This window comes from Hemitrygon akajei, chromosome 4 (assembly GCF_048418815.1).
Source record: "Hemitrygon akajei chromosome 4, sHemAka1.3, whole genome shotgun sequence".
Lineage (NCBI taxonomy): Eukaryota > Metazoa > Chordata > Chondrichthyes > Myliobatiformes > Dasyatidae > Hemitrygon > Hemitrygon akajei.
Window position 1 is genome coordinate 158,285,967 of NC_133127.1, and position 16,816 is coordinate 158,302,782.

Genomic DNA, 16,816 nt, shown 5'->3' on the forward strand with positions numbered 1-16,816 from the left:
GATAGGACAGAGAAAGATTGATCGTAATAGTGATAGTGGTCTACTAGTTGAAGAAGAAAGTAACTAATGATGGTATCTAACATAACTCTTTTTATACTACCAAGATAAGAAAAATTCCTTTCAAATCTATTGATAGGAATAAACCAATTACAAAGCACTTCTTCAATACTGCAGTACAAATTAACCAATGAGAAAGCACTTATTCACGTAATGCAAAACTAAGATGCTTCCAGAGCTTTCCAGAATATTTTGTATAGCCACTAGAGGCAATTTAAACTGTTATATGCATTGTTTAGCAACCCTTAAAATACAACTAGATAATTAGTTGTTAAACTGCAAAGAAAATAACAATTAAAAAGTCTAATCTAAGAATTAAAACAGTTGGCTCCAACATGATTTAAAATTTCACACGTTTAGAATCAATTTGAGTCACACAGGACATGAATGGGATGCCAAGCTGTAGATAGACGACAACAGAGAAGTTCCAAAATGGACAAATTTCATCGTGGCTGATCCAATTTTCCTCTCAGCCCCAACCTCCTGCCTTCTCCCTGTATCCCTTCATGCCCTATCAACCGCTGCTTTAAATCCACTCAATAACTTGGCCTCCACTGCCACCTGTGGCAATGAATTCCACAGATTCACCACTCTCTGTCTAAAGAAATTCCTCCTCATCTCCATTCTAAATGAACATCCCTCTGTTCTGAGACTCTGTCTTCTGGTCTTAGACTCCCCATCATCGGAAACAACCTTCCCACACCTCCATTGTTGGGTTTAAATTTGTAGCACCAGGCTTGAAGAAGCCAGAATTAAATAGTTGTTCTCCTTTCTTAAGTACTGAAGTGTGAAAATGGCAAGTTAGACACAGGTTTCTTGTAAAACATAACTCTACAGGAAAATATTTACAGAAAGTCCATTTACTTACTTTACACAAAGAATCAGGAAACCAAATTAACTCCAAAGGTGGCAAAATGAGCCATTCACTTACCTGTTACATGGTAAACAGAATTGAAACCAATCCCAAAGCGCCCAACTTTCAAGGGATCATCTCTTTTCCTGCTTCTTGCTATTTCCTGAATTCCATGCCAATCCTCAGGGGTAAACACTGCATTATTGTACGAGTACAAAGCTGATCCTGTGGAAATCATAGATGTTTTACTCAAACTCATCTAGACACTCCATTGTTTTTGAAGGGAAAAGCTGTGCATGTTCTGTATGAAACTTTCTCCTACTGATTTTACCGTAACTCTAAAGGTATACCTGCTGTCACCAATCACCTGACCGGGTTCCAATCTTTTTGGTCTGGGGATCATGGACACACATCCAAGTGAATGTTTTTGGAATATTAGCATTTAGATAATACCAACTAAATTATTTTAATAAAAATGTATTTGGAATACAGATCTCAAGAGATTTTTCAAGAGCAGGAAAAATAAGTATCAGTGTCAAGTGTTACGTACCCGTGAGACGTGACAGTGGTACCCTTGTCATGTGACTGAGGTTGAAGTTATACTGGACTTGAGGTAATGGTCTTGTGATGGTGGAGTGATGTCATTTTCCCGCCAGTAGAGGTCATGTGACAGGTTTTTTTTACAGGTTATAAAAGGAAGACCCACCCTGTCAGGGGGGACAGTTCGTGGCTGGATTTGCCAAGCTGACTTCATGTCACTGCGTGATTTAATGTGATGACGCAGTTTAGTTGAAAAATGAAGTTTTATGTAATGCCTAAAGTTTAAAAGGTCATTGCCAGCAGTTTCTTTGCTGGTGGAGAGTGAAGATAAGAATTTGGAAGATAAAGATCGAGGAGAATCGATTTTCGACGGTGGATTGGTTTCGACCTTATTTGATCCTCATTCGGAAGGATTTCGTTAACTGTTCTCGTGTTAATCTCCGCTGGGATAGCGGGAGATTGTGGACAGAGTGTGGAAGAAGAGGTTAGTGCCATTAAACCATTACGTTTCATAAAAATTCGACGTGGGAAGAGTTTGACGCCGGGGAATCGAAGGACAACGACGTGGAAGAGAATTTAAATCGCCTTAAAAAGTCTCTCCTTTTTAAATGGACTGTGAGCTTTTGAACTTTCGGCATACCGCTTTAAAGAACTGTTTTTTTTCAATACCGCTTTAAGAACTGTTTAAACTGCAACGCTGTTAAGAACTGTGAATCTGCCGCACAGCAGCTGTTTTCCGGTTACGCTAGTGTTTGTTTACTTTTGGGGGGTTTGTTTTCAGTGTTTAATAAACGTGTTATTTGTTATAAAAACCCTTGCCTAACTCATATATATTTATTGTTGCCTGAATACGTAACATAAAGAGGAGGATTAATGGCGCCTGATGGTGGCTCCTTTGTTTGCATCTTCAGAAACAGCTCTTATTTCCATCTATAATATCTCTATTTTTTCCCTGTCAGGATTCTTTTGAAGACCCTGACCTGGAGTTACACGCTGACCATGGTTCTTTGCGGGAATGGGACCCGCTCTCGGGGTTTCACCACCGGCCGTTATTCGGCACGCCAAGGACACAGCCTAACAGCTCAGCTCACCTTCAGAGGGCCAAGATCTCGTGGCTCTGGAGATGGGAGCATCGAAGGTCAGTGTCCAGGAAGGAGATCAGTGTGTCGTGGAAGATGGAAGATCTAAGGCTATGTGCCCAGAGACCTGAGATCTTTGGGCACAGAGCTCAGAAAAAGCAACACAACGGACTTTTAACATTGTAAACCAGCAAGTTGTTTGTTATGTCTCCCCTCACACTGTGAAACAGAGACACTTCTTTCTCCGTTATTAGGGAGGGAGAGAGAGAGCCTGTGGTATGTTGAATACTGGGTGAACAAGTAGTCTTTGGGATTCTGCAAGTCCGTGTCTTTGCTGTTGCTTTGCTCACACTTGAACTCTCGGTGCTGGGTGCCAATGCTTTTTTTTGCCGGTGAGGGGAGGGAGGATCATTGCTTGCTGCCACTTATGCGTAGGAGGGAGGGGAGCTGGGGGGGGGGGGGTACTTTAGGATTCTTACATTTAACTGTCATTCATTCTTTGGAGGCACTCCTCTGTTTTCATGGATCGTTGCAAAGAAAAAGCATTTCAGGATGTACATTATAACCATTTCTCTGACATTAAATGTACCTTTGAAACCTTTGAAGGTTTGCACCAACCTTAAAACATCAGGAATGATCTACCCTACATATTGCGAAAAAATATCCATCCTACTTAATACTCTATTGGAGGAAAGCTATTCGCACTTGGTACAAGGAGTGGAAGCTGTCCTTCCAATCAATCAATATTAATTTTATCATTCTTCTTTCAATTACTGCCTATCTCACTTTTCATTGATCTCCATGTCTCACATTTTATGAGCAAGCATTTTCCTATTAATTCCCATCATGACATACTTTCCACTCAATTCTACTTCTGCCCACACAATTCCCAGCTCAGACGGGAGGAATTGACCTCTGTGTACAGTGTGGTGGCATTCATCTTCTTGCAGTGTTGCTGAACTGACATGATTCATCAGCAAAGGTCAGCACGTGGACTGAGCTCCCTAAGCATTGGCAGTCAGAATCAGAATCAGATTTAGGACATTAAATCTGTTGCTTTGCAGCAACCAGACGATGCAAAGACGATAAAAATCTATCATAAGTAAATTGTACAAAAAGAACAGAAATAATGAGGTAGTGTTTATGTGTTCATGGCAAGGATCAGAGTAACTGTACTACAAAATTGGCTGAGGAGAAAAAGGCTTAAAAGCTGGGAAGGTTTAACATACATACACTGCACAAGAATGTTTTTTTTTAATCTGATCCTTACACATTCCTGATGATCTGAAATCCACACTATTTACAGGCTAGTTCACACAATGTAAGTATGTTTCAGAATGATAAAGCAGATGGCACATCAAAGAAGGATACAGTGGAGGAGTAACCAAAAAGCTAAATCACAAGAGGCAGACTAAACAGAGAATCCATTTAGTCACCAAATTATAGAGCAGGGATGCAGTAAACTGGATGAAGCTCAATTTCCAATTCTTAGAATCTGGTTTTATTGCATATGGCATATTAAATGCTCAGCCAGAACACTTTTAAAATTTCATGAGAGTTTCTGCCTGCAGACTCATTTCAGTTTGCAAACTTTAGACCTTAACCACTCAATAAACAAAATTCTCCAATGAGTGTTCTAACTATAGACAATAGACAATAGGTGCAGAAGTAGACCATTCGGCCCTTCCAGCCTGCACCGCCATTCTGAGATCATGGCTGATCATCTACTATCAATACCCGGTTCCTGCCTTATCCCCATATCCCTTGATTCCCCTATCCATAAGATACCTATCTAGCTCCTTCTTGAAAGCATCCAGAGAATTGGCCTCCACTGCCTTCTGAGGCAGTGCATTCCAGACCCCCACAACTCTCTGGGAGAAGTTGTTTTTCCTTAACTCTGTCCTAAATGACCTACCCCTTATTCGCAAACCATGCCCTCTGGTACTGGACTCTCCCAGCATCTGCAACATATTTCCTGCCTCTATCTTGTCCAATCCCTTAATAATCTTATATGTTGCAATCAGATCCCCTCTCAATCTCCGTAATTCCAGCGTATTCCAACTAGTTCCAACTAGTTACCTTAAACTTGGTGTCTGTTCTTTAATCGCTTTTCTCTCCCAAAGTTCCTTTGTATTCAACCTGCCCATGCCTCATGATATTTAAACATCACTATTTCCCCTCTACAAAGAAAGTAATCCCAGCTCAACCAATCTGTCCCCCCAACTAAACTTCTTACACTTCCCTGTATTTCCCTGAATAATTTCCCTGTATTTCCTCTATAACCTTTCCCTTACATCCTTCCTAAAATGCAATGGCTAGGACTATACTCACTCCAAGCTGTTTATAGTTTATACAGCTCCAGCCTCTGCCCTCGATGTCTGTCTTAGTACTTGCAACCAAGTTCCAACTACAATGATACACAATTAGGACCATAACTGCTGAAAGCAGACTTTCTAACAGGAATAACATTTACTTCAAGCCCCAACACCACATCCCTACCTCTTACCAAAACAATTAACTATTATTTATAAAAGCCACTATTCTCCCAATATCATCACAAGCATGATGCTGTAAGTAACTTCAACTCTGACCTGAAGCAATGACTATTTATGTGTAGCTCTCTTACCTTGATATTCCTTCAGCTTATCTGACCAGAGCGAGTTTGTTCCATATTCAGTTTCATCGTACAAGAACTTTACCTCAGTAGCTCCAGCATCTTCAGCGTTTTGTATCAGTTCCTAAAAGCAAAGATGGAGATTGCTTTTTTTCTTTTTAAACAGGCTACCTGGCTACTGAAAATTATGGTATAGGCCCACTGATCCGCAAAAGAATAAGGGGTCTAAATGTTAAAGAGTTTACTCAGAGCATCTTTATCACTCCTCTATTGAATGTCCACTCTCATTCTTAACTTTGCAATCTGTGTATGATATATCGCTCCATGCAAACAACCTGAGTTAGGAAAAAGGAATATGAAAGTTATTGGATACAACAAAACAAGAAAAAAAAACTCTCACCTTAAGAATCTGCCCTCCCTCAGGATACCTTCTCAAAATGTCCTTGAGAAAATCCACAAGAGGTGGTGTTGTTTGACCAAACCTGCCTGGTGAATGAAAAACAAAGAACAGTCTCCATCAGAGAATAACAAGACTAGATTTGGTTAAACTTGGATCCATCCCGTTTTCAAGAGTATTGATTTGTCTCAAAAGAAAATGTATTACTGCAATCTTTTGGCTAGACATACAGTGGGAGAAGGGGCAAACAAAGTTTAAAATGGCTCATTTGCAAAAATATCAAAACCAAACAAACCGATGTAAAAGATACTATTAAAGCTACACAGTCATTACAGGGTACAGATGGCTCCCGTTTTTCGAACGTTCGCTTTATGACAGCTCACTGTTACGAAAGATCTACATTAGCACCTGTTTTTGCTAACCAAATAGGATTTCCGCTTTTACGAGTAAAAAGACGCCAACTTTATACGTGTGTTTACCCTGAGAAAGGCTACCATGACCATGAAACTTCGTGCGGGCAGTTGTGTGCGTATGCGTGTACATGCCGATTTTTTTTCTCCAAATCGATTTTGACTTGCTGTCTTCCCTCTGATAAGTGAAACTACACCATACATACAATATTTCTACTTTATATAGGCTGTATATTTATCATATCATTCCTGCGTTTACTATATGTTCGTGTTATTTTAGGCTTTATGTGTTATTTGGTATGATTTGGCAGGTTATTTTTTGGATCTGGGAATGCTCACAAATTTTTCCCATATAAATGAATGGTAATTGCTTCTTTGCTTTATGACATTTTGGCTTACAAATGGTTTCATAGGAACGCTCTACCTTCGGATAGCGGAGGAAAGCTGTATTACTGAGAGGACTTAATAATATCTTGCCTTTGCAGTGTGATCCTCCACTGCACCCAAGACAAGTTTGAGATTATTACAGATCTTCTGAATTAATTCTGAATGTATCAGTTACTCCACCATCTGAACAGAGTTATTGGCATTAGAATGAGGATGCCAAGTCAATCTTACTGGCACTGAAAACGACATTCCATATCAGTTACCTCCTCCTTTCAGACCTCTTCCTTGCAAAATCAAATTAATCTTGTGCGTCCCAGACTGTAACAAACTCCCAACCTGTATCGAGTCTTCCAACTAGAGGAGAGAACAAGATAAAGTTCCTACAATGTAATGTTTGAATCAAAATCAGGTACATTATATCCTTCTGCACACTCTGATAAACAGAAAAATATAAGAAGTGTCTGAAGGTAATTTTATAATTACATCCATTCAAACTAAAACAGAGGCCATTATATTGAAAAGATACATACTACAATCTAGGTTGCTCCAAATTGGAGAATTAATGTAATTTTACTTAATCTCATAATTTCAGCTAAAATAACTACAGTATTTGGCAGTGAATCATTTTCCCTGTATACTGAACAAATCAATCAAATTTCCACAGAGAGCTGGACCTCAACAATAATTTTCAGAGGGAGGTAAGGTTTGATGAGGAAAGGATTTGAGACAGATGCTGGATATGAAATGGGTTTCAGGATCACTATTTGCATCATCCCAAGAGTGGCAATTTAGTCTGTGCAAATGTGCAATGGGTTTTTGACTGAGTGGGTGTAAGTTCTCTACTAAATTTGAACAATATTGTACACATACAAGAAATAATAACAGGATAAATTTTGAAGTTAATTAAGAAACCTGAATAACATTCCACAAAATCATCAGATGGGAGAAATATAAAAACAAGCAGGCAAAGGAAATTAAGTAGCAACAGATGGATGTTGTCCAGCTTAAAACAAAATAAACTACAAAATATTAACCGATTACTTTGTTAACGTTATAAAGTACTGAGACGGGTCTCTATTTCAAATGCCTGGCATGGAAAAAAAGTGGGAAAACTGCTGAGTATAATTTATTATACTGAAGAGGAGAGGCACCGAAAGTTAGCAGCACCCAACAAACGATGAAGGCATAGAAACAAGAAAATGATGAATCAGACAATAAACATAAATCAAATGGGGGGGCAGTTACTATTTGCGAAATTGTCAATATTATCTCAGTTTGTTCTTGATTACATGGAGTTCTTTCTCACAGTTTGTTCCCTAGCTGAAAGACATTTGATTAATAATGTGAAATGCTCATGAATGCTGACACATAAATTAGCATGGGGTTGGTTTACCCTGCTGGGAACCAAAAAGGTGAAAGAACAGCTATTGTGATGCAGCTTTATACTAATTTGTGATAAACATCAAGAGATAGCATTGGGAGCAAAGTTAAAGGATACAAAGTTAAAGTAGATGATATATAAGAAAGGGAAATTTCACTCTCCAACATTGATATCCTACAATCTATGAACACAATTCACCTGCAGGTATTTCCATAATGATGTATGAAAATTATGCCTTGCCCACATTTATTATTTCATGCCTGGATATTGCATAATATTAATGCATTGCACTCCAGTTGCTGCTCCAGTGCACAGAACTCCCTTGTTACCAGGCACTGCACATTTCTGTGAATGAAAACAGACTACTCTTGTCCCAAGGCTGGGATTGGGGAGTTGGCCTCAGGCTACGTCAGAGATAGGGTTGCAGTAAAAGGCAGAAATGGGATAAGAGAGCTGGCCAATGTTAGCACTGCCAATCCAAGCCAAAGTCGAGTTTATGCACAAGTGCATGCACGCATGGCTTCAAAGAGAAATATACTGTAAGCAGTACCTCCAGCACATAGCATTAGATACACAATATTCACAAGAAAAGCATTAGTAAACATAAATCATACAAAATTAAGACAAGGAAATTATGTAATTAGAATTTTAAAATTGTCCATTTTAGTACAAAGTAGTCATAGTGTTACTATACTGAAGTGGCGATTAATGTTTTGCAGGTTGGTTCAAGAACCGAATGGTTGAAGAGAAGTACTGTTCTTGAACTTGGTAGTGTGAAGTACTGTTCTTGAACTTGGTAGTGTGGGACTTCAGGTTTATATACCTTCTGCCCAATAATCGGTGTGAAAAGAGAGCATGAACTAGATCATGAGAACAGCCTGGGGATTTTTCTACTGACGCTTTATGGGTGGAACTAAGGAATAAGAAAGGAATGACCACATTAATGGGATTATATTGTGTAGACCATCCATTAGTCAGTGGCATTTAGAAGAGGAAATTTGGACAGATATTGCACCCTGTTGCAAGAAACACAAGATTGCATTAGTAGGTGATTTTAACTTTGCACATATTGATTGGGGCTCCTGTACTGTTAAAAGGAGGGGGATGGGATCGAGTTTGTCAAATATGTTCAGGAAAGTTTCTTTAATCAACACAAAGATGTCCCAGCTAGGGGCAGTGTGATATTAGACCTCGTATTTGGGAATGAGACAAGGCAGGTGACAGAAGTTTGTGTAGGGGAACATTTTGCATCCAGTAAAAATTAAAGCCATTCATTTCGAGGTAATTATGGAGAACGATAGGTCTGGTTGTAATGGAGTATAAAAGTTGCATTGTTTGCTGTGTAACCAAAACTATGTAGTCAGCTTTGAACTTGCTATTTGCTAGAGAATGAAATCTTAAGAATGTAGAAGACAATGGTGTGTTAATGAGAGGTAGCTAAGAGATGTAGATTATGTAGTCTGAGTTTGCTATTTGCTATGCATGTATCCAATTCAGTAGGAGAATGAAATCCTAAGAATGTAGAAGACAATGGTGTGTTAATGAGAGGTAGCTAAGAGATGTAGATTAGAACATGATTAAGTCAATAGGTAGAAACAATAGTGGCGGGATGTACTTGTGATACACAACTATAGACCGATTGGATATGCTAATGCAACTAAACCAGGAAATTGCTATAAAAAATGCTATGTACAAGGATCGGTGGGCAATCAGCGACTAGCTCAATGACTGTCTCAGCTTTGATTTGCAAATTAAAGTTTAGTACTTCTTGAAGAATCTTCTGCGTCTCCTGGTCGTTTGTGGGGCACGAGAAACCACGACAGTTGTCGGGTTGAGATTCCAGATTGGAGAAAGGCCAATTTTGATGGTATCAGAAAGATTCTGGCAAGTGTGGATTTGGGACAGTTTGTTTTCAGGCAAAGGTGTGCTTGTTAGGTGGGAGGCCTTCAAAGAGAATTTTTTTTAAGAGTATAGAGTTTATATGATCCTGGCAGAATAAAAGGCAAGGACAACAGGTTTAGGGAACTTTGGTTTTTGAGAAATATTGAGGCCCTGATTAAGAGGAGAAAGAAGGTGCATAGTAGATGTAGGCAAGGAATAAGAGATGAGGTGCTTGAGGAGTACAAGAAATACAAGAGACCACTTCAGAAGGAAATTTGTGGAGGGCTAAAAGAAGGCATGAGACTGTTCTAGTAGATAAGGTGAAGAGAATCCCAAGGGCTGCTTCTGGTTTAAGATGGTGCTGGTGAATCTCAGCGACTCCTGGCTGGTGGCTAATGAAACAAGGGAAACAACTCATTCTTTTTCTGGTAAATGATCATCGCAAACAATAGCCTGTAACTTCCCTTTGGACTTACAGGCAATATGATGCGGCACACCCGAGGCAAGGCAAGTCAGCTGGCTCGTCACCATAAGTGAGGAAGACCCAATGTTTAATTGATTTGGGCACCAGGCCAACTTGGAAAGGTTGGGTACAGGCCAAATCGAGGCGGCGGGGTCCAGGCCCCAGAGTGTACTGAAGCGACCGAACCCGATGTTCAGACAACGATTTAAGCAGCAGGCCAGATTGAAATGGTCAGGGCATAGGGGCCCGAGGCGAGGAACAGGGTGGTTTAGTTCAACTCACTGCTCTGCTCTGCGCTGAACTAAGGGTCTGGGCGCAGACTCACTGTGGGCTTCAGTTCAGAATGTTATTTTCTTGCGTTTATTGTTTGTATGATTTGTTTCTTTTGCGCTCTGCACAATGGGTGTTTGATGGTCTTTTTTGTGGGTTTTTTTTAGGTTTCTTTGTTTCATTGCTGTCTGTTAGAAGATAAATCACACAGTTGTATAATATAGATACTATGACCATAAATGTATTTGAACTTTGAAATATATTAAGAGCAAAAGGATTGCAAGGGACAAAATTAGCCTTCTAGAAGATCAGAATGGTCACCTACACATGGAGCCAAAAGAGATGGTGAGATCTTAAATGAATCTTTCACATCTGTATTTATTCAGCAGAAAGACACAGAGCCAATAGAAGTAAGGCAAAACAGCAGTGAGGTCATGAACTGATTACAAAGGAGGAGGAGTTTGCTAGCTTGAGGCAAATTAGGGTAGATAAATACCCTGGGCCTGACAAGGCATTCCCTCCAACCTTGTGAGAGGATAGAAATTGCAGGAGCCCTAGTAGATATATTTAAAACATCCTTAGCTTTGAGTGAGGTGCCAGAGGATTGGAGGATAGCTGTGGTTCTGTTGTTTAAGAAAGGGTCTAAGAATAAGCCAGAAAATTATAGGCCAGTGAGCCTGACATTAGTAGTGAGGAGGTTGTTGGAAGGTGTTGTAAGGGACTGGATGGATGGATATTTGAATGGTCAGAGACTAGATTAGTGATAGTCAACATGGATTTGTGCATGGCAAGTCAGGTCTAATTAATGCACAATACACAAGCTCGTAAAACAGAGCAACAAATGAGCTCAAAATCATAATGTCAGACTGCCTCTGACTGTAAACCTTTTACTATTGATCCTAACCTTAAAAGGCTCTGTGGAAATTCTTATCCACATGCAGTCATATTTTTGCCAATTTGTACTGAATAAGCTTTTTTTAAAAAAATAAAATTCATTACATTACTGCATCATTACCAAACATAGCTCGAAGCCAAGGTTACCTCTTTCCCATTGTGCAGCAGCCGCTGTTCAGATGCAGGAAAATCCGTTTCCACAAAGATTAACTCCTTGATCTCTTGAACAGATGCAGTCAATGCAACCTCATACACTCTGCTCCCAATGTATTCGTGCAGAACTGTTACACTCGACAGCCTTTGAAAACAAAGCATTGTTTCATGCATTGGCAACAACAAGGTGAGGATAGGGGTGTGGTAGGGAAAGGGACTGCTGCTACTTACAACTAGCTTTGCAAACATAATTGTGGTACGAGATATAATTATGGATGTGGAAAGACTGGAATGAATCTTTCCAAAAGGAGCCATTCCTGCAGAAGTAACTTGTGGTCCTATGCAAGTCCACTGCAAGTCTGAAATTCAATGTAAACAGACTGTTGGAGTCAACAGATCCTTTTGAGGTGGAGAACCTGTAACTATTTTTCAACTTCAATCAATTCAAGTTTAATTGTCATAGAGAAGAACAGCTCAGAAACAGGTCCTTTAGCAAATCTGGTCCATGCCAAAACCTTTTAAACTGCCTACACCCATCAACGATACCCTCCAATTCACTATCATCCACGTACCCCCTATCCAAACTTCTCTTAAACATTGATATCGAGCTTGCATGCACCACTTGTACTGGCAGTTCATTCCACACTCTCACCACTCTCTCAGTGAAGAAGTTTCCCCTCATGCTCTCCTTAAACTTCTCATCTTTTGCCCTTAACCCATGACCTCTGGTTGTAGTCCCACCCAACCTCGGTGGGGAAATCTGCTTGCATTCACCCTATTTATACCCCACATAATTTTGTATATCTCTATCAAATCTCCTCTCAATCTTCTACCTTCTAAGGAATAAAGTCCTAAGCTACTCAATATTTCCTTATAACTCAGGTCCTCCAGACCCAGCAACATCCTTGTAAATTTTCTCTGTACTTTTCAACCTCATTAACATCTTTCCTGTAGGTAGGTGACCGAAACTTCATGTCTGACAGTAGTGAAATTTGAGAGGAAGTTACTGACATGATGAAGGAAGCCCTGAACACCACCAGAGAGGGAGGACCTTCACTGCTGCCCTAAACACCAGCGGCGTAATTCAGAGTATCAGTTGTCCTTTTTATACCTTTTTAACTACTTCCATAAAATTTTGGCTATTTGGGGCAGCCCCTTAATTGGACCAAAATCGTTCAATCGTACATGAAAACTCATGAATAGAGCCAAATGAGACAGTGTTACTACAGGATCAGCGTGTGAAAACACATTACTGACAGTCACATACAAGAACACTTTCAAGGAATTAATGAGTCCTGACGTACCCCAGCCCCCAACAAGACCTGACACCCATTGGTGATACCGTGGCTACAGGCCTAGTCTTTTCTTATATAGGCACATATAGAGTATTAGTAAAAACACAACCAGACAAATATACAGGTCAGACCCCTCAGTCCAACTGAAATCTTCTGTTGACCACAACTGTACTGCGCCGCCCCCAGTAGAATGCAACTCGGATGCCTCTCCCCAGTGGCTGAAAAGCAAGCACCTCTGTAGCTTGAGGCCCGAGTCCAATAAGTGCCGCCAAAAAACAACTGTAGTCAACCACAACAGAGCTTGGTTTCTGCCAACTGAAACCCTGGGAGGCCAGCGCCAACTCCATTCTGGATGCCACGCCACAAGCAACGGCTTCATCTCCTCATTCCAGCAGCTGCAAACAAGCGAGACCATGGCTTCAGGCCTAGTCCTCGATACGACTGAGGCCAGAGAGCTCCCCCTTCCACCACTTCTTTCATCCAATAAAGTGAGCTTGTGGCGTACCGGATTAACAATGTCCAAAGGGGTCTTGCGATCATAAGAAAAGCAACCATGACAGCCACTTGTTATTTGACTGCAAGCTTCCATCGACTCAGTAACAGCACGTTGAGCAGCTCCTTCATTATCTCCACCAGCAAGCAACTCCCTGATGGTATAGACCCGCAGTACTTTAACCTCTTAACATATAGCAGGATCTTGCGATCATTAGAAGTACATTTAAATAGAATGGTAGCACCTTCTGCTGACCCTGTAGAAGCCAGTCACACTGCCATCTAGTTGGGATTCTGCTCCTTCGGTGAAGTACTATAGTGGAGTACTGCAAAAATTGGCTTTTCACATTCCATCTCAATGACTTGGTAGAGAAGACCAAGTGTAATAAACCATGGTTTTCAAATGATACAAAGCTGAGTGACAATGAGAGAAGTGAAGGAAGTACAGATAGGGATCGAGGGGGCACAAATAGGCTAAGTGAATGAGTGAGGACGTGGCAGCTGAAATATAACGGAGACACACAAACAATCCACTTCAGTAGAAAAGGTAGAGAAAAGTACAGTGCATTTTAAAGGGCGGGACTGAAATGTCTTGGTGTTCAAAAAGCCTGGCTGTCCTTGTACACACATCGATGGAGGCCACCAGGCAGGAATAGAAAGCAATCAGAAAGGCAAAGAGTATTTATCGCCTTATTGTAAAAACATCTGAGTAGCAGAATAAAGAAGCTTTATTAGAAATTATATTGGGCCCTGATACAACTGGTTCTGGTTCTGTGTTATTCATGGCAGAGACTGATGGATTTTTGACCGCTAAGGAATCAAGTGATACAGGAAAGGGGTGAAGGGGTAAAAGATTTTACTGAATGCAGATCCAGAAGGCCCACTCCTACTTCTATTTTTGTTCCTCATGAGTGATAAACTCCATCACATTTATCATTACATTTCATCAATATTCTCTTTAGAGAATCCTTTGGCAAAGCCAAGTCTTAAAGGGATTCCCTGCATTACCCAGTCGAAAATCATCTCTCTGAAGGATCTTGATATGAATGGCTTCACTTGCCTCAGCACTGAGCTGCAGACTCACTTTCAGGAACTTTGCAGCTCATGATCACGGTGTTACTTACTCACTTCTTTTATTATTGTTTGCATGATTTGTCCCCTTTTGCACATTGGATATTTGTCAGTCTTTGTTGTGCTTGGGTTTTCATGAATTTTGTTGTATTTTTTTTATTTTTCTGTGACTGCTTGCAAGAAAATAAATATCAGGATTGTTTATGGTATACATACTTTGCTAATAAATTTACTTTGAGCATTTGAACTTTGATCTTCTGCCCAGTCAGAACTCATGACGATCGGGCACCCTATTCCCTTGAATGAATATTTTAATCCTGAAGATATGTAATTGCTTTACTTTAGTTAAGTAGATTTGTAACTTTAGGTGTGTTTTACTTATATAGCACAGTGGAAACTGTTCAGCCCATTAAGCCTATACAATCCCATCAGCTCCATTTTGCCATTTCCTTATTTAAAATTACTCCTGTAAATTCATCTCTGTCAACTCCCCTTTGTATCTGCAAGAACAATCAAAGGGGTAACTTACAGGATCTGACCAACGGAAGGAAGGAAGGAAGCTGGAGCACCTGTCAGAAACTCGCACACTGTCGCAGAGAGGAAGTACAAGCGCAATAGGATCTCTGGTGTTGAGGCAGCAGCACTACCTGCCACATCACCTGGTTGCCCAAACTCAAGCTTAAAGTTTTCATTCATTTGAAAAAAAAAATTGTTTTAAAATTAGGTTAAGATTCTTTGATCACATGTACATCAAAACATACAGTAGAATGTGTCATTTGGGTTAACAAATCCCCCAACACACCCAAGGATGTGCTGGGGGAAGTCCACGGGTGTCACCACACATTCTGGAGCCATTATAGCACAACACACCAGGCAACAAAGCAATAACTGTGCAACGTGTCCTGTTCCTCCCTCCCTAACTCTCATACACAGTCCTCTAACTCCAGGAAAGTCTGCCTTAATCCTCCAGTTTCCACCTTCAACCATTAAGTTCTTGAACCAACTGGCAAACTTCTAATCTCTACAGTTTAGCAATGCTATGATCAATGTGATCCCTACACTAAAATTGACTTTGTTTACTGTTCTAATTGTGTTTTTTCTTGTAAAAACTGTATATAATTATGGATAAGTTATGTTTTTCTTGTGAATACTACTGATTTGATGCTATGAGCTTATCATGCTGTTACAAGTAAGTTTTTCATTGGATCTGTGCACACATGCATTGTCTACACGACAAAAACTCAACTTTGAAGAAGCTTTGAACACCAATTTATGTCAGCATTGCTTGAAATTTCCATTGTAGAGTGACCAACATCGTTCAGTGTAAAGCTCATGAGAAAATATTAATTAACTTTATGTGCTGTATATGATATATGCACTGTGTTTTTGCACCTTGGTCTCAGAGGAATGTTGTTTTGTTTAGCTGTATACATGTGTACTGTTGAATGACGATAAACTTGAACTTGAATATCAGGTGCAATAACGTCTAACCTGATTTCATGATTGCCTTGTTTTCATCTACTAATGATTGTTACTGCAATTTACTCCACGTAAAATTCAGTTGTGGACTATGTAGTACTGCTGAAAGCAAAGTTTCAGCTATTTTTTTGGCCACAGCTTCCAGCAGGCTCATGGATTCGCAGACATTGACCCCTGACTTTCCCCAGAGGACTCGCCGAGATCTTCAGACTCAGGCTCTGGCCATCAGGCCGCGACCTCTGGACCTCCAATCTACCTATGCACTTCGATCCAGACCTCTGATTGACCTTTGTGCTTCCATCTTTGGGATTGACTCAGGACTCGCAGATGATGATGAATGAGGGCCCCGAATGCCAGACTCGCCAACGATCCAATCCAATCTCTGGTCTTGCCAATGACAGGACCCCGAATATCCTCACCGGTCTGCCAGCCCGGCATCTGACCACAGCCATGCCGCTGGCCTTTCAATGCCAAGTGGAAGCTTAGAATCTCACCTGTCCTCTGAATTCCCCCATATCTCTGTCACTAAACCCTAAGCTGATCCCTAAACCATCCTTATGAGCCTAAAATATATTTTTTAAGCTAAGTCTGAGCCAGTTCCTGAGTTACAAAGACATTTAGATATTGTTAATTTCATTTCTGCCAAAAAGTTCTATCTGTACTATGCATGCTAAGTTGCCACCTGTTGCACTGTCCCAAGGCCCAGAGGAGCAACGAGAGGCACCCTCCATGTTTGCTCCTAATTCCTTTTCGATGACCCAGCTGCTGCTGACAAGGCAGCATTGGTGACCCACCTGCCTTTCTCTCAGACTCTGAACATAGCAAGAAAACTACCAGCTTGTGCAACAGAACTCAGCAAGTCCGGCAATATCTATGGAGACAAAAGAACAGTCAATGTCTCGGATGAGACCTATCAAGACCCTTCATCACTACACTTACTAAATTCTAACCATTTCAAATATTTCTTATGAAACTGTTCTGAAACCAGTCATAAAAACCACATGCAGTTATATCCTTGTTGCAAATCAACGTGCAGCAATAATGTTCTACAATGAGTGCATTCATTTAGAGATTTGAAAATTCTAGTCCAGTCAGCTTGT

The 16,816-nt window shown here is 40.4% G+C and overlaps 1 protein-coding gene across 3 annotated transcripts in view; it reads right to left on the reverse strand.

The window, feature by feature from the left end:
• Positions 1-16,816, reverse strand: part of sacs (sacsin molecular chaperone) — a 121,866-nt gene that overhangs the window by 57,970 nt on the left and 47,080 nt on the right. For all 3 annotated transcript variants that reach the window (XM_073043724.1, XM_073043722.1, XM_073043723.1), the window contains exons 3-7: positions 11,374-11,524; positions 6,601-6,691; positions 5,544-5,629; positions 5,156-5,267; positions 989-1,135 (exon numbers count right to left, since the gene is read on the reverse strand). In XM_073043724.1, the coding sequence (XP_072899825.1) occupies positions 989-1,135; positions 5,156-5,267; positions 5,544-5,629; positions 6,601-6,691; positions 11,374-11,524 (587 nt within the window). The remainder of the gene's footprint in view (positions 1-988; positions 1,136-5,155; positions 5,268-5,543; positions 5,630-6,600; positions 6,692-11,373; positions 11,525-16,816) is intronic.